Source organism: Mobula birostris, chromosome 12 (genome assembly GCF_030028105.1).
Source record: "Mobula birostris isolate sMobBir1 chromosome 12, sMobBir1.hap1, whole genome shotgun sequence".
Lineage (NCBI taxonomy): Eukaryota > Metazoa > Chordata > Chondrichthyes > Myliobatiformes > Myliobatidae > Mobula > Mobula birostris.
This window is the reverse complement of record NC_092381.1, coordinates 99,360,306-99,379,400: the sequence shown is the minus strand read 5'-3', so window position 1 is coordinate 99,379,400 and position 19,095 is coordinate 99,360,306. Positions and strand designations below refer to the sequence as shown.

Genomic DNA, 19,095 nt, shown 5'->3' with positions numbered 1-19,095 from the left:
ATGTCCTATCAAAACAATTATCACATGAACCACAAGTCAGACTGTAATCATAACAAGTTAATAGCTTTGCTACTATTTCATTTTAAACCAAACATTTAAAATAACTAAATAATGAATATTTAAATTATTAGATTTATTTATATCGGATACATTTTCAGTTTACTGGAAGGGAAGAGGCTTTAGAGATGCACTCTGCTACATACATGATGCAATTCAGTAAACTTTACGTTCAAGAGTTGGGTCTACAACTGGAACTTGTATCGTATCTAACCTTATATAAGTTGCTCCATGACTGTATGTGGTTTCTGACACTTGGCATGGATCACCCATGGTAAGAAAAATGGGCTTGTGCTCCTTTCTACATTCTGTTTACTAAAGCCTTGCAGTATTAAATTACTTACCCGTGGCAACCATGAATACAAAATATAAGATACAAAACCACATACTAGCAACCTTCCCCATATTTGATTCAGATCCAGCAAAAATATTATTCAAAAAGCTTCAGCGTTTCAAAACAATTTTCAAGTTTACCTCAACCACTACAGGAGCAAACATTTGGAAATATATCATAAAAAGTACTTTGGAAATACAGTCGTCCCTCGGTATCCATGGGGGATTGGTTCCAGGACGCCCTGCGGATACCAAAATCTGTGGATGCTCAGGTCCCTTGTACAAAATGGCATAGTATAAAACATCTTGTTCTTTCGCTACTTGTGTTGTGTGCACCCTTTGTTTCTGTGAAAAAATGTCTCCTAAAAAGCAATTAAGTGGTCAAAGCAATTCCTCAAAGGCTATAAGGGAGCGTAAAGTGCTATCTCTCGCTGAGAAAATAAATATCTTAGATCTTTTGAAAAGTGGCATGTCGTTTGCCGAAGTGGGCCGTAAGGTCGGTAAGAATGAATCGAGCATTCGCACAATAAAACAGAAAGCAGCTGAAATTCGTGTAAGTGTTAGTGCGAGGCGAACAATGCTCAAATAACGAGTGCTAGAGACTGAGGATCTGTGAAATGGTGGGAGACTACAGCAGGGTATGCTTACACATCACTTCATTCGCGTGGATTAAGCGCAGTGCTCGGCGCACAGCAAATTCAAGTTTTGCTTTTTAGAACTTACTGGAATTTTTTTCGAATATTTTCGATCCACAGTTGGTCAAATCCACGGATGCGGAACCCGTGGATACGGAGGGCCGACTGTATATCAAATTAAATGACAGTCCAAACTCTGAATTTGTATACATTAGTTTATTATTGCTTGGTGTCCACAATTACTCTTACAGATTGGTCATTTAGGTGACCAATTTCACGTCACATGCCGGTGATAATAAAACTGATTCTGAACGACCAGAAGGCTGATTCTAGTCCATGCAAAGAACATTGGCTCAAGATGGATATGAAATTCATGGGGAGAATCACAGGTGGAGTGGAGTCAGGATCATAACTGAAGATTCAATAGCTTCAATATGTTTCTTAAATTATTCTGAAATATTACAAAATATTATTACGTATAGTTCCACCAATTCAGCGGAACTGCAATAACCTGGTTAATCACTGGGATTTCTGAATAATCAGATAGAGAATTATTGGATTTTTACTATTACTGGTTAAAGATTACAAGTTTACAAGACTTTTTTTCTTTAACCTCATGATCAATTTTAGTGTTTTCACTGAAGCAAACAGTTGGCCACACATGATAAATGGTTACCACTATTCTATATTCTACTAATAATATTGTTGTTTTTCTGTGCACTTACCTTTCCTACTGACTTTCCTGGAAGCACTTCCCAGGGACTTCTTGTTGTCCATCACAGTGTCTAAGACAGCAGTACTAGTAGGAACAGCTTCCAGCCTGTTCTCTATGTGCCGCAACTTCAGAAAAAAGTGAGAAATCAAAAGAAATCAATTAGGATTGAACAGTATCATCTCATAGCAAAAAATGCTCAAACTCTTCACAAGTTTCTTTTTAGTTAGTATTTCCATGTATTCTGAGCCAAGGTAATTATATTTTTGATGACCATCTGCAATTCATCAGGCAACTGTCACTAGAGGTTAAGTAGTTTAATTTCAGGGTTGGGCAATTATCTAGAATCAATTTACAAGGAGCAGATAAAAAATATCAAGGAATTGCAGCATGGGGTTATAGGAAGGTTGTTTTTTTTTTTGAGGTGGTAACAGAAGGTCAAAGTGGGTAGTGCATTAATGTAGTACATGCAGATTTCAGGTTTCAATAAGAACCTCCAAAGCAGAAATAAAAGTCTGCGAGATCCATACGAGGGTGACAAATGGTGTCCAAAACGGGCTCAATGACACAGAGTAATGTTTGACAGGTATGTTAATGACTGGAAAACTTATCACAAGGTGTATCAACAGGTCTCTCCCTGCTTGCAGCACTCATTTATGATTTAAACAGAAATGAAGGATGGATGGATGAACCTGATCTAGATGACAAGGAGGAACTCTTTAGACTGCGCTAAGGTATCAATGAACTAATCTGGTAGGCAGAAAATGCTAAATGGAATCAAGCTCAACTAAGTCTGACATAAAGCAGGCAGAAAGTCAGGCGAATAACACAATAACTGGGAAGATGCCAAGAGGTGTAAAAGAATAAATGGATCTTAGGCAATATTTATTCACAGATCTTTAAAGGTTGCAAGGTTTGCCAATAAGATGTTTAAAAGACACTTCATAACCATTCCTTTATTATCAGAAACACAGAGTACAGGAGCAAGGAAGTTAATCCAGAACTATATACATCAATAGTTGGACCTGAAAGCTTGGTTTCTCCACATTTCCAATCAGAACAGATGTCCCTGCGCAAGAAACTACTCAAAGGAGATTGAAGACACAGGAGATTGTAAATGCTGGAATCCGGAGCAACACAAAAAGCACTGAAGGAACTCAGCACTTCAGGCAGATGGATATGTTGTCAGGGCTGGAAAATAGTGCCAAGAGGAAAAACTAGATATAATAGGATTTATTTCTTAGAACAAAGGCAGCTAAAGGGGTTGTTAAATGAAGTACATAAAAGTATACTTCAGCAGAGTAGAAGGAAAATACCATTTGGTAACAGAGAGCTTAAAAGACTTTATGTAATTAAAAGAAGGACTAGTAGATGAGGGGGTGTAATGTTGTGGCTAACTGGGAATCATGCTAATCAGACTTCCTGTTTGAAGCTCATGATTCAATTAAGTTAGACATTTAAGAGTTTAACACGTGCTGAATGAGTGTACACTATCATAGGGACTTCTGATACAGATCAAGATGGTAAGGTCATAACATCCATCATATCTGCTGCACAAAAAATGGACCGTCAGTTAGCTGAGTTAGTTGTTAGACATCTTCAACTTCACTATCACATTGCTCCAATGATTTTAATGGCAATTATTCTGCCAAAATGTTGTTGCAGGAAATACTTGATGTCAAAGTCCCAGTTGTAAATTTAGAACTGACACAGGAAAGAAAGCTAGCATTGCTATTAAACCAGCAAATTTTCACATACAACTAATAAGTGAAAGTACTGTAAGTGAAGAAGATGGAAACTCAAAGTGGAAGGCTGAGGATCACTACAGGTCCTGGGAGAATGAAAGAAGCTAATGTTGGTGATATACTACTTCATTTAAGACAATTGCCTTACTACTACTATTGTGCCTGACACCGGCCCCCTAGGCCTGAGTCGACGTAGTAGTAGTCGTAGTAGTAAGACAATGCAATAAAACAAAAAAGGAAGTGTGGCAAAACTGAAGAAGCATCAGGAAAAGTTGATAAAGGAGATATTACAGGGCTAGGTAGAGGTGTCACCCATGGTAATTATCATCAAAAAAGCAGTGGATTCTGGGAGCAGTCAAATGTGTTTATGTCCATCCAGCATAACAGTACAAGACATTAATTAAAATCAACATCCACATTTTTCAAAGTATACATGATCTCAGTGCACAGGGTAATAAAAGGGAATGATGGGAATAAAATAAAGAATTAAATCACACCATATACAGTGACTATCTTCAGATTCTTGAAGACGCAGCCCAATATGAGATTTGGCTCCCAAAGTCATGGGCCTCAATGACAAGAGTTTTAATTAAAGACATTGCTGATGTAAAAGAGGCACTGAAGAAAGAAATAAAATATGTTACAGCAAATGGTAATCTCCTGATTAGGAGGTCCAAGACCAGTTGCAGAGGGAGATACGGGCGCCCAGGTTTTTAAGTTTGTTGAATGATAATGAGAAATGACAGTGTGGAACATCAAATTGTGATTGATAAACAGTAGACTGACATTTGTATTGCTGTCATCCAGGTGCTCAAAAGCCGAGAGGAGAATCCATGAGACTGCATCCACTGCAAACATGTTGTGACAGTAGGCAAAACTCAGCAAGTCCACTTCTTTGCTCAAGCAGAAATTAATTCTAGCCATGACCAACCTCTCAAGGCACTTCATCATAGTAGATGTAAATGCTACCTGGTAAAAGTCATTGAGGCAGCTCACCCGGTTCTTCTTGGGTATCAGAATGATTGATGCCGTTGAAGTAGCTGGGATCCGATGTTGACCTACAAGACAGAGATCACAGGCCGCCAGATTCTTTGAAGATATGCACAGGTGTAGTGATCTTCCTTTAAAGTGTACAGCTCATTAGAGGTTAAAGCATCACTGCCATCATGCAGCTAGGTTTTCTCTTATAGAAAGTAATGACATATAAACTCTGCCACAGATGTTCTACATCCAATTGTGACTCTAACTTCACACAAAATTGACTTTTCACACTCTCATGATGGCCTTCCATAGGCTGTAGCTGGACTTTATATTTTATTTGGAGATACAATACGGTAGCAGGCTGTATCTCTAACCAGTACCAATTGACTTACTAACCTGTACATCTTTGGAATACAGGAGGAAATCAGAGCACCCAAAGGAAACCCACATGATCGCAGGGACAACTCCTCAAAGACAGCAGCAGAATTGATGCTTAGTTGCTAGTGCTGTAATAGTTATGCTAAATGCAACCCTACTGACAACTTCTTGTAAGATTTCTAGATCATCATTCTTGAATGCTACAGATCTATCTCTCAGCATACTAAATCTTCTGGTTCATCCAGGACTTCTAATTTGAGTATGAATGGCATGTTCCTGAAGGCAGACATTTATTCATACAGACCTTGGATTCTCCAGATGGCACTCACGCAGTGAGGTCACTTCTCGGCTTCACTCCGTTACTTTTTCTTTTTATATCTATGATCACCTTTATTTAATTTAGTTGTAAGTTTGGATTTTGAACTTTGCAGAGATGAGTAAAGAAACAGCTACAAGACCTAAAGTCCGAGACATTAAACCTGCAAAAGATGCCGATGGCGACGGAAAAAAAGAAACCCGATCCTAAACATCCTGAGATAACTTATGAATTGTTGATGAATTTGTTTCGTGAACAAGCTGATGAAATACGCCGAGGCTTTAAAGAAGAGATTATGGCAATTATGCAAACTTATGGTGTGCTTGACCATCAAGTTCAACAGCAACAAAACACTATTACTGAACTGAAAGAGGATGCACGAAAGAAAGATGAAAATCATCGAGAGTTTGGAACAAAAAGTTTCTTCGACAGATAAACAGCTGAAGCGTCTTAAATTTAAGATTACTGATCTGGAAAACTGATCCAGAAGAAAGAAGTTATGTTTAATTGGTCTCCCCAAGGGAGTTGAGACAGGAGACCCTTCAGTATTCTTTTCTGAACTTTTAAAGACTGCAGTTAGCTCTGAATTCCCAGATGATCCTCCATTGCTCGATTGCACACATCGTATTTTTCGGAGTAAATCAAATTCTCAATCTAAACCGAGACCAGTAATCATCCGATTTCATTAAGTTCATGTTAAAGAGCAACTCATACGAATAGCCCGACAGCAGGGAATGATTAAATTCCAAGACCATCAATTCCGATTGTATGAGGATTTCAGCCCTGAATTAATGACAGCGCGATTGGCTTTCAAACCTCTGATGATGGAATGCTACCAAAAAGATCTTAAACCAGCGTTATTGTATCCTGCCCGCTTAAGAATTTCTCCTCCGAACAGCCAGCGACTTTTCTTCAACTCTACAAGTGCAGCACGAGGCTTTCTGGAAGAATTTGAATTAGCCACCACGGTTTAATTAATATAAGATTTTTGTGATATTCGCTTTGGCTTTTCGTTTTTTTTTCCCCCTCAAATTCTATTAATCATACGATTCATTTTTGAAGATCGACTTTTATAAGTATAAGACTTCTGGTTTTGATCGGTAGTGTTGGTATTCTTTACACTTAATGTTACCGTTGCTATCGGGTTTTTTTATGTTTTTGTTTTGTCTTCTTTCCATAATACCTTTGTTTTTTTTTAACCATGCCATCTTTTGGGTTCTTCTTCCCATAATACTTTTCTTTCCGGATACGCCTTTTCTTTTTCATTCAACTGTTCTCCCTTACAAATATTTTACATTGAATAATATGTATTGGTATCTCTTCTTTTCTCTTTATTTTATTAGCATGTTAGTGATTATAATACTAAGGTATTTTATTTTACTGTATTTGTTAAGCTTATTATCTTTTTCACTGTTATAGTGTAGTTTTTTTTTAGGTGGTCTTTTTACCAACATATATTTGGGAGCCACCTTCTGGAGAAATGGGGGTAGATTTAGCTTTCTGGCCTTTCTTGGCTTAGTTTTAGGGTTCTTGGGTGGTGGGTGGGGGGGCTTTTTTTCATTTTTTCATTGGGCTAATTTTGAACTACAACAATGTCGGTATTGTCGCAACTTCCGTCTCCTTTCCAAATGCTGGTTCCTCTTCCAGTTACATGAGTTTATACTCTGGTTAACTCTTTATATACCAAAAGATTGATTCAAGGTTAACATGGCTCAGAGGTTTAATCTTGTTTCTTGGAATACAAACAGACTAAACCATCTGATTAAAAGGAAAAAGATTTTTATAGTATTCCACAGAATGAATGCCCATATTATTTTAACCCAAGAAACTCATGTGTGGAAAGAGGATAATCAGCATTTTTTAAAGTTTTGGAAGGAACAATAGTATCACTCAAACTCCAAAGCTAAAGTGAGAGGAGTCTCAATTTTCATAGATTCTTCAATTGCATTTGTACATTACAATACCTTCTCTGACCCGAATGGTAGATTCTTGTTAATTACCGGTCTACTTTTTAATAAGAAAGTTGTTATGGTTAATGTTTATGCCCCGAATGTGGACTATCCTGAATTTTTTAAACAATTATTTACCTCCTTTCCTAATTTAAGTGATTACATGTTGATAATGGGGGGTGACTTTAATTGCTGCTTAAATCCTTTGATGGATAAATCTGTACCAACTCAGGCACTACCGAATTAGTCGGCCACTCTTATCAATTCGTTTTTGATTGATTCTGGAATCTCCAAGATTTGGAGATTTCTACACCCCAAGGATAAAGAATTTTCTTTCTTTTCACACGTACATCATATTTATTCTAGGATTGACTTTTTTTTATAGACTCTTGTTTAATTCCATCTGTAATTGAGTGTAACTATGATATCATTGCCATATCTGATCATGCACCATTGAATCTCTCTATTAAGTTATGGGATATACCTTCTAATACTAGGCAATAGCGTTTTAATTCCAACTTACTTCCAGACTCAGATTTTGTAAAATGTATCAAGGATCAGATCGACTTCTTTTATTTTTTTTTAACAAATACTATGGATGAAATGCCCAGTGGGGTTATATGGGACACTTTTAAAGCTTATATCTGTGGTCAGATCATTTCCTATTCGGCTGGATTGAAAAAACGCACTATGAATGGTGTTTATTGATAAGATTAAAGACATCGATAAACAATATGCCACTGTTCCTAATGAGGAGCTTTACAAACAGAGAGTTGAACTTCAAATGGAGCATAGTTTACTCTTAACATCGTCAACAGAAAATCAATTAATGAAAACAAGAAGTGAGTTTTATATACATAGTGGTAAATCTGGTAAATTATTAGCCAATCAATTAAAAACAGCTTCGGTTAAATGTCAAATTACTAAGATTCGTAAACCTAATGATATTTCAACAGTTGATCATGAGATTAAAAAATCTTTTCAAGAATTTTATACATCTTTATATCAGTCAGAATTTCCTCATGATCCTAGGGAGATGCAAGATTTTTTTTAAGGAATTTGAATTTTCCAAAATTAACACCCAAAGAACGTTTAAAGTTAGAAACACCCATTACGGATGAAGAAATAATGGGTGCTATTTCTTCAATGAATTCTGGTAAATCACCCAGCCCAGATGGCTATACAGCAGAATTTTAAAAGTTTTTTTTCTTCTATTCTTTCTCCCCAGTTGTGCAGAGTTTTTAGAGATGCAATTATTATAGGTAAACTACCACAATCATTTTATGGAGCCTCCATCTCCTTAATTTAAAAAATAAGGATCCTACTGAATGTGCATCATATAGACCGATATCCTTATTGAATGTTAATTCAAAAATTTTTTCTAAAATATTAGCATCTAGGTTAGAAAAGGTATTACCTCAAATTATTTCCATGGATCAAACTGGATTTATTAAAAATCGTTATTCATCTTTTAATATTAGGAGATTAATAAGTATTATTTATACTCCTTCACTGAGAACTCCAGAATGTGCTATTTCATTAGATGCTGAGAAAGCTTTTGACAGAGTTGAATGGCCATATTTATTTACTACGCTTGAGAAGTTTAACTTTAACCTGATATTTATATCCTGGATTAAATTGATATATCATACTCCTTTAGCTTCGGTTTTGACTAATAATCAAAGATCTCCATTTTTTCGATTATTTCATGGCACTAGACAGGGTTGTCCTTTAAGTCCCTTATTATTTGATATTGCTTTAGAAACGTTAGCAATTGCAATTCCAGATTTTCACCAAATATTTTTGGTATTACTCATGGGAAAGAGATACATGTTATCATTATATGCAGATGATTTAATATTATATATTTCTGACCCAGAAAAATCCATTCCTGCAACTTTATCCTTGTTGGATAAGTTTAGTAAATTTTCTGGTTACAAACTGAATCTTAATAAGGGTGAACTTTTTCCGTTAAATATGATGGTTCCAAACTACAAATGTTTACCATTTAGATTAGTTACTGATCAATTTACTTATTTAGGAATTAAAATTACTAAGAAGCACAAGGATTTATTTAAGGTTAATTTTTTACCCTTACTTGATCAGATTAAAGGTTTGATTACCTAATGGTCGCCAATGTTTTTGTCATTAATTGGTCGGATCAACGCTGTTAAGATGATTATTTTACAGAAGTTTCTACATTTATTTCAAACATTGCCAATTTTTATTCCGAAATCATTTTTTGATAATGTTGATTCAAAAATTTCCTCATACATATGGCAGAATGAAAATCCTAGACTAGGGAAAAGACATTTACAGAAGCCCAAAAAGGAGGGTGAGTTAGCATTGCCAAACTTTAGATTCTACTATTGAGCGATTAATATTCGTTATTTAAAATTTTAGACATAGAATTGGGATACAGTTTCAAGTCCACTCTGGGTTAATCTTGAACGTAATTCTGTTTCAGGATTTTCACTGGGTTCTATTTTAGGGATCCCACTTCCTTTTGACTTTTCTAAATTGGACAAACAAATGGATAACCCAATAGTTAAATATACTCTTCGAATATGGTTTCAGTTTCGAAAATCTTTTGGACTGAATCAATTTATTCTAACTAGCCCTTTTATATCCAACTTTCTTTTTCAACTCTCTTTTTTGGATCAAGCATATCTGGTCTGGAAAACAAAGGGTATAATACGTTTTTCTGATTTATTTTCAGATCATTGTTTTATGTCTTTTGAACAATTATCTAATAAATATAATTTACCTAGATCACATTTTTTTTAGATATTTACAGATTAGAAACTTTTTAAATATTGTTCTTACTACCTTTCTGATTTCATATTCTGATTTAAACCTTTATCAGAAAGGTTCAATAGCAATTATTTATAATATGATAAGGAAAATAAATCCAGATGTTTCCAATACAATTAAGAATGACTGGGAAAGGGAACTTAAGCTTACCTTACCTACTGAGAAATGGCAAAAAAGTTTCCAATTAGTTAACTCTTCCTCTATTTGTGCTAAACATGCATTGATACAGTTTAAAAAGTTGTACATAGGGCTCATATGTCTAAGGATAAATTAGATCATTATTACTCTCATATAAACCCTGTATGTGATAGATGTCATTCTGAGATAGCCTAATTAACTCATATGTTTTGGTCTTGCCCTTTATCGAAGAAATATTGGGACGATATTTTTGATATTATTTCCACTGTCTTAAATATTGATTTACAACCTCATCCTATTACTACCATCTTTGGTTTACCAATGATAGAAAGCATCATTTGACCTCTTCAGCTTGTCGGATGATTGCTTTTGTTACTCTAATGGCTACAAGATCTATACTGTTGAATTGGAAAGCGATTAGTCCTCCAACTACATTTCACTGGTTTTCTCAAACTATATCTTGTTTAAATCTAGAAAAAATTAGAAGTGTCATTTTTGACCCATCTATTAAATTTGATGAGACTTGGAGACATTTATTCAATACTTCCACATGATGTAATTTGACCCTCGCCAAATCTATTTTGTGATTTCAATATACGGGGAGAGGAGCGGAAGTGCCGACACTATTGGTTCTATCTGAGGTATCATAATAGCCCTTCCTTTTCTTTTTCTTTTCCTTAGTTTTCTTTTAGTTTGGGTAGATTAGATTTTTTTTTAGGGGATTTTTTTTTCTTTTTCTGTTTTTTAAATGATATTTTTGTATTTTATGTATACTCTTTATGTATTTTATTGTTAATCTGTGTGATTTTGGGATGTTTACTATGTGTTACCTGGCCGTAAACTTTTATAATTATTATTAATACAATCCCAATTGCTCTGTACTTACTTTTTGTAATGTGTATGATGTTGAAACTAATTTTAAAAAATTGAAAAAGAAAAAAAAAGACCTTGATGAAATTGGTGATGACTGTGGCATATTCATTCAAATTCAAAACAGTCCTGTAAGCATTTTTCTACTTCCCTTGACCATAATTGTGGTCCTTAACATTGGTGCTGCAGTCCTTAGTCTTTGCCTATATGTCTGAAGTAGGAGTCCAGCTAGGTGATCAGACTTGCCAAAGTACAAGTGTGAAATGACAAGCTAAATGCTCTTGATGGTGGTGCAACAGTGATCGAATATCAGTATTGATTCCAGTTCCAGAGGTACTGTTGATAGTTTGTCAGAGACTTCCTTCAAGTTGGTCTGGTTGAAGTCCCCTGCAATGACCTGGAAACTATCAGAGTATGCTGACTGGTGATTGTTGATCAGGTGCTCAGTTCCTCCAGTACCAGCTTGTCATTTGCCAGTAATGGAATGCACACTGTAACCAGGATGATGCTGGAGAACTCCCTTGTCAGAATGAACAGGATGCCAAATGTCCCAAGTTAGGGGAGCAACACTGAAACAGAATAGCCACATCCATGCATGACTGGGATGCCAAAGCACTGGAATTTCCAAAGCGTCAGATAGCAGATCAGAATTTTACTGTACAAAGAATGTTGCATAAAGACCACTTATAAAGAAATCTTTGTGTACAATGCAGAATAAGAGGAAATCTATATTGACCTAGAAAAAGTGTATATACCATCTTTATCCTCCAGAATGCATGCCCCATTTGAGAATATTTAATCACAATAAAATTGTTTGAAATGCTTACCGCAGCTTTTGTCTGGTTGACTGTATCCCATGCTGAGGCCACGTCTAAAACAAAACCAAATTACATTTGTTACTTCTTCAAAATATTTTCCAAGTTCTGGGTTTACATTATATACATTAACTTTAAACTTACACTTTTCATGCCCATTTTAATTTACAGGATAGGCTGTATTTGTACATTGTAAAATTGCATTACTGAAGTGACTTATACCTGGAGTTTCATTTATTGTGGTTAAATAGGATTCTGATGAATACACTGAATGTGATAGCAGCATTTGCCTTAAGGAGATAGAGTTATCATAGCACATCAAGGTATCTGATGGTGTTTGTTGCCACAGCTATCAAGACGATAGATAGCTCTGCATTTTATCAAGAGTTAAATATAACTGAAAATTCAGTGAAAAAAATTGGAGATGGTAGAAATCAAACAAGAAATAGAAAATGCTTTAAAACATGCAGCAGGATGGGCAACATCTGGAAAAAGTGAAAGATTTCACTCTTCAAGCAAATTCCTTTCTCAAATCCGGGAAAGCAGAAAAAAACGTTTTAGTTTCAGAGAGACTTGGAAAAGAATGGATAAGACAAAAGGAATATTGCTGATAGAGCAAGGTCAGGGTTGCCATATTGAAGCTACTTGGTAGATAAATTCATTCAAGGCAGATTAAAAAAAAGAGAAAGCAAAGAAACATGGAAAATCTGCGAAATACAGACCTGTGTAAAAAAAAAACGAGAAGACAGTTTTCATGGATAGAGAAATTGGATATTATAAAAGGATAGCTAACACCAGAAGAGAAAGATTTTAAAAACTTACTCCTACAGCAATCCTACCCTCACCCCAAGATATATGCCTGTCCTATCCATACCTTCCCCACCTCATACTAAAAACAATCTTTCTCTCTTTCCCATTTGCTGCTTAACTGGGGAAGTGTTTTCATCATTTTGATTCTCTGCCCAATGCATTACCAGCACCAACATACCATCAAGGACGTATATACAGAAAGGTGCCAGAAAAGGGCCAGTAACATCATGAAGGATCCCACCCACTCTGCTCATGGATTGCTTGTCCCACTCCCATCAAGGAAACTACGTAACATCCACTGGATTAAAGAGAATGCACTGCCAGGACCAAGACTGAAAAGCACTTTCCCTAAGCAGTAAAGCTCATCAATACCTCCACCCACTAACTCCACCACTACCTTATTATTTTCTGCCAGTCATCTTACGTACAGTCTCGTGTCACTTTATGAATCAATCTATGCTTATATGCTATCTCCTGTACTTTTTTTTTATTATTTTTGTGTTTTTTATCTTTTGTGGGTTTTTTTGTGCATCATCAGATCAAGAGTAACAATTTTTTCATTCTCCTTTACACTTGTGTACTGGAAACGACATTAAATGATCTTGAATTTACAATGCATCTTCACCATTCACTTAATATGCTTTTGAAAAAATCTTTGAAATGATTATTCACTGATTTAGTATTTCCACAGACGTGACAAGAAAACTAGGCTCAATCACAAGGATTATCACTATTAAATGGCCTCTAGACATTTCTTGCATAAGCTCACACATGAAGAATAGTTGTCTCAGGAGGTAATGACAATGAAGTAAACAGTAGATGCACCATTTGAAACAGTTGAAGAGAACACACAGTCATCTGTTAAATTCTCAGTCTCTAACTACAATGTTCTTTCAATTTAATTATTTGAAAGGGAATTTCACTGCATCAAATACATGGTCAATAGGATCTTTATTCTATCATAATGCATTAATGATCTGACTTCCAAATAGGTGAACTGTAGGCACTGCATCAAACCAAATACATCTGTAAATTACCACTATACCTCTCCTTGTATCTCGGGTCTGCATTCCTTCTTGGTGTAGTGGAGGTGCCTCATTAGATTTGGTGCTCCACATCATATTAGCTCACCTAAAACAAAAAAAAAAAGTGATATTGATTCAGTTATTCTGTAATGAATTTTGGTCGAATTTTAAAAATGTAAGAAGTTGAAATCTAGTCAGCCCACCAGAGGGGTCAATATTCAGCAGATTGACTCTGTCCTCCACTAATGTAATTCATCACTCAAACCAAACACTGCTAGAGAGGTGCACTGACTAAGCTGATGCACATCATGTAACAATGGCCACATACAGCAATCATTAATCAAAGAACATCCCAAGAATAGCTGTCAACAATTTTTTTATATTCAAATCTCAATTTTCCTCCAATAAAGTTGCAATATCAAAGCCAGCCCTTTCCAAATCTCCAAGCACTGTCAAGAAACTAAGTAATACAAGAGCTTATCTTCTGAGGGCAAATTGACAGGTCTTAGGAAATTATTGTTTTTCAGGGCCGCAGTTTGACTATTTTCTTGAACTTGGACTCAAGTTCATTTGATGACAATATTTTGTTTTCTGGTTGCAACAATCAACATCCTCAGGTTTCACATTATAAATTGTAGCAGACTCAATGGGCCATATGGACCATATGTCTTGGTCTCCAAATTTTTTTAAAATCTGTAATGTGGTGCTTGAGATGAGGGGCACTTCACCAGAGCAGAGTGGGGAAAGAGATGTTTTGCTCTGTGTACAACTCACACAGTGCACCTGCATTAGCAAAACAACTTGGGAGTGACTTCTTTAACTTACAACCAGACAAAGGATCTGTTGAAGACAACTGGATGTGGCTGAGACTCACTAAATGATATTGTTACGAATCATGTTCCTCATACATTTATTAAGGGCCGTATGCGTTCCCCTTGGTTTTCAACGAAATTAAAACATCTCTGTAGTAAGAAATAGAAGTCTTACATCTGTGCCAAAAAAAGTGGTACAAGACAGGATTGGGACAAATTCACCAGAGTGCGAAAGCAAGTCGACTGTACCATTAAGAGTGCTCATAAACATGTTTCTTCAATTCTTGAGGGACAGCATCTTAAGGATTTTTGGAGATATGTGAAATCCAGACCGACAGACAACACTGGGGTCCAGATGCTAAAGGTGAACAACTGTCTGATCACTGAGGACCAGGAGAAAGCAGAAGCTCTTGCAAACCAATTTCAAAATGTTTTTACCCGGGAAGCTACGGAACCTTCATCTTTTCCTGATCTACCGCCCAGCCCATATACTGATATGCCTCCTATCGAAATTGAGGTTGAGGGTGTCAAATAGTTACTGCTCAACATCAATACGACAAAAGCTATTGGGCCAGACCAGATTCAGAGTCAAGCCCTTAAGATCGCAGCTGCAGAACTAGCTCCTATTCTGCATTTTATCTCTCAGGTGATCTTCCCCGGATTAGAAAAAGGCAAACATCACTCCTCTCTTTAAGGAGGGTAAAACCACCAACCCAGCAAATTATCGTCCTATTTCTTTAACAAGCACTTTCTGTAAACTCTTGGAGCATATAATTGACATCAATCTGATGAGGTACCTTAGCAGACACAATATTTTTGCTGACAACTAGCATGCCTTTAAGAAGCATAGATCATGCAAGTCTCAGCTTTTCCTGACAATAAATGACCTGGCCAAGAATTTTGATAACAATGTCACTACAATGATTTAGTAGTGCTTGACTTCTCCAGTGTTCGCTCCAATACTAAAAGATGGATATCCAGTTTCTTGACAAAACGTCTTCAACATGTGTGCGTGAATGGAAAAAGTTCTAAATGGCGTCCAGTGTTAAGTGGTACACCCCAGGGTACAGTGCCGGGCCCACATTTGTTTTTACTTTACATTAATAACATCCACAAAGTCATAAGCACAACCAGACTTTTTGCTGATGATTGTTTGATATACCAGCCAATTAAGTCAACTGATGATGACGATGCTCTCCAAAAAGATCTTGATAGTATGGTTGAGTGGTCTCAACAATGGGGCATGCAATTCAATCATTCCAAATGTGAAACCATGCGTGTCACCAGGAAGAGAAAACCAGGTAAAACATCATATAAAATCCTAGGTGTCACCAAACATATCAAGTATCTTGGTATCAAAATCCATAATGATCTACGCTGGAATAGTCAGATGCATCATGCAACAGTGAATGCAACAGGAGTCCTAAATATTTTGAGACGCAATTTTCATCATTGTTCAGCTTCAGTTGAGGAGAAGTTCTACCTCACCATTGTTAGGCCACATTTGGAATATGCAGTTGCTGCATGGGACCCATACACAAACAAAAACCACTACTTCCATCGAGCGAGTCCAAAGACAGGCAGCCCGATTTGTCACAAATACCTATGAGAGAGAAGCGAGTGTCACTCAACTTTTAAATTCATTAAAGTGGAACTCTCTCCAAGATAGACGTGAAGCACATCGCCTGACCTGTTTTTACAAAATGTTAACTGGTCAACTCGACATAGACTACCAATCCCACATCAAACCCAAACCTATTAGCAGACGAGGGCACTCAACTCAATTTGAAATACTAACTACCAAGTCAGATGTGTACAGCAATTCATTTTTCCCCCGCACAATTAAAGCATGGAATAACCTTAGTCCTAACACAGTCACACAACCAAACCCAATTAAATTTAAGGCAGCTTTTCTTCTTCAAAAAATCTCCTTCTTAAGCCCACCCTCCGCCACCTCCAGTTTAAATTCCATGCAGACTATTTTGGAGGATCAAGAACCAAGAACCAAAGCAGGTTTTTAAGAGCAGCAGCATCAACATCACTGCGAATAGCTCAGGATTTCAAAAGATGCCCAGAGTACATACGTATCGTAGGGGCATTAATAAGCAATTCATAGATCTTCAGTACATAACCATGAAAAGTGGCCATACATTGACCAATATCTGGTAGCTGAAGCAAGCATATTTATTTTTAATGTCTCTGGATGGAACTGACAATATACATTACTTCTAACATTTTTTAAAATTCTATTATACTTCTCTTCCCCCCTACAGAATATGTGAGGACAAAAGTAGTAATACAGGTATAAACGAGTGCTCAACCACCTCCCGGGAAGTTCTGATTACATATTCTCCTCTCAATTTCAAAACAAATCCTATATAAAATATTCTTTTACAAAGCTGTCAATGCAATACTTAAGTACTGTCCAATTTATCCCACTCATAATTCTATATCTCATTACGTTCCAGAGGTAATCCCATGGCCTCGTTTTTCTTTATTTCCTCATCAAGTCCTAAGAACTTTCTACAACTGAGAGCATCCTGACTGGCTGCATCACTGTCTGGTATGGGAACCGTACCTCCCTTAATCACAGGACTCTGCAGAGAGTGGTGTGAACAGCCCAGCGCATCTGTACTTGTGAACTTCCCATGATTCAGGACACTTACAAGGACAGATATGTAAAAAGGGCACGTAGGATCATTGGGGACCCAAGCCATCTCAACCACAATCTATTCCAGCTGCTACTATCCGGGACGCAGTCCCGCAGCATAAAAGCCAGGAACAACAGGCTCGGGACAGCTTCTTCCACCAGGCCATCAGACTGATGAACTCGCGCTGACTTGAGTGTACTCTACATTACATTGATTGTTCTATTTAATATAATTATAAATTACTATGATTGCACATTGCACATTTAGATGGAGACATAACGTAAAGATTTTTACATGTATGTGAAGGATGTAAGAAATAAAATTCAATTCAGATTCAATTCAAACTTTTACCTGTGTAGTAATACATACTCTACAAGACAATTCTTCACACATTGTACATTAGTGATATACTCTAAATAAATTCTCAACTTACGCTAATGTCCAAATGACTTGATGCAAAGCTGTGTGACATCACAATGATACAATAATATACATCAAGCTATGATTAAGATCAAAACAAAACATTAACTGTGTCACCATAGATACTCACACAATCGGAAACACAAAATAATCTGCAGATGCTGTAAAAGATCAAAGCAACACTTTCAGTACGCTGGATGAACTCAGCAGGTCGGGCAGCATCAGTCAAAAACGATGAGTCGACATTTCGCGCCGGAACCCTTCGTCAGGACTGAAGAATGAAAGATGGGGAAGGATTTGAAGAATGCTTGTAGCGTCTGTTGATAGACCAGTAATTTGAAAGACAAAGGGGTGGGGGAGGGGCCATAGCCCTGTAAATAGTGGGTGGTAGAAGAAGGAGGTGGAACCATGGAGCTGGGGGAGGGGGAAGAGTGAAATAGGGATAGAGGAAGGGAGGGGGAGGGAAGTTATGGAATTCTATGTTCATACCAAGGGGCTGGAGACTACCTAGATGGTATATGAGGTGTTGCTCCTCCAACCTGAGTTTAGCCTCATCATGGCAGTAGAGGAGGCCATGTAAGGACATATCTGAATGGGAATGTGAAGCAGAGTTGAAGTGGGTGGCTACCGGGAGATCCTGTCTGTTGTGGCGGACAGAGTGTTTGACGAAGCGGTCCTCCAATCTGCGTCGGGTTTCACCGATGTAGAGGAGGCCACACCGGGAGCACCGGATGCAATTGATGACCCCAACAGACTCACAAGTGAAGTGTTGTCTCACCTGGAAGGACTGTTTGGGGCCCTGAATGGTTGCAAGAGATGAGGTCTAGGGACAGGTGTAGCACCTATGCTTACAGGGATAAGTGCTGGGTGGGAGATCAGTGGGGATGGACATGTGGATAAGGGACTCGCGGAGGGACCGATCCCTGCAGAAAGCGGAGAGGAAAAGATGTGCTTAGTGGTGGGGTCCTGTTGAAGGTGGCGGAAGTTGCGGAGGATAATGTGCTGGATCTGGAGGCTGGTGGAGTGGTAGGTAAGGACAAGGGGAACTCTGTCCCTGTTGTGGTTGCGGGAGGATGGGGTGAGGGCTGAAGTGTGGGAAATGGGTGAGGGCATCATTGATGACGGTAGGCTTCAGGAGAGGAAAACCAGAGGTCCATGAGCTAGTAATCATCAGATCAGAGGTGGAGAGGGTCAGTAACTTTAAATTCCTGGGTGTCACTATCTCAGAGGGGCTGTCCTGGACCCATCATAAAAATATAATTGCGGAGAAAGAATGAGCTACTTCCTCAGTAGTCTGCAGAAATTCAGCATGTCATCAAAAACCTTGACAAACTTCTCTCGATGTGTGGTTGAAAGTGTGCTGACTGGCTGCATTACAGCCTGGTATGGGAATGCCAATGTCTTTGAGTGGAATATCCCAAAGAAAACAGTGGATTTGGCCCAGTACTTCATGGGTAAAACCCTTCCAACCATTGAGCACATCTGCATGAATTGTGTTGTAGAAAAGGGCACCATCAAAAATCCTCACCACCCAGCCCATGCTCTTTTCTCATTGCTGCCATCAGGTAGAAGGTAAAGATATCTCAGGACTCACCACCAGGTTCAAGAAGAGTTATTACCCATAAGACCATAGG

General features: G+C 37.5%; 1 protein-coding gene across 5 annotated transcripts in view; it reads right to left on the bottom strand.

Annotated features, from left to right (window-relative positions):
- Positions 1 to 19,095, bottom strand: part of cep350 (centrosomal protein 350) — a 240,756-nt gene that overhangs the window by 204,223 nt on the left and 17,438 nt on the right. For 4 of the 5 annotated variants that reach the window (XM_072274363.1, XM_072274365.1, XM_072274366.1 and 1 more), the window contains exons 2-4: positions 13,599 to 13,684; positions 11,756 to 11,799; positions 1,751 to 1,865 (exon numbers count right to left, since the gene is read on the bottom strand). In XM_072274363.1, coding sequence (XP_072130464.1) covers positions 1,751 to 1,865; positions 11,756 to 11,799; positions 13,599 to 13,674 — 235 coding nt within the window. In that variant the 5' untranslated portion in view covers positions 13,675 to 13,684. Of the gene's footprint in view, positions 1 to 1,750; positions 1,866 to 4,478; positions 4,541 to 11,755; positions 11,800 to 13,598; positions 13,685 to 19,095 lie in introns of those variants that run through there. The other variant, XM_072274368.1, reaches the window with a different exon arrangement.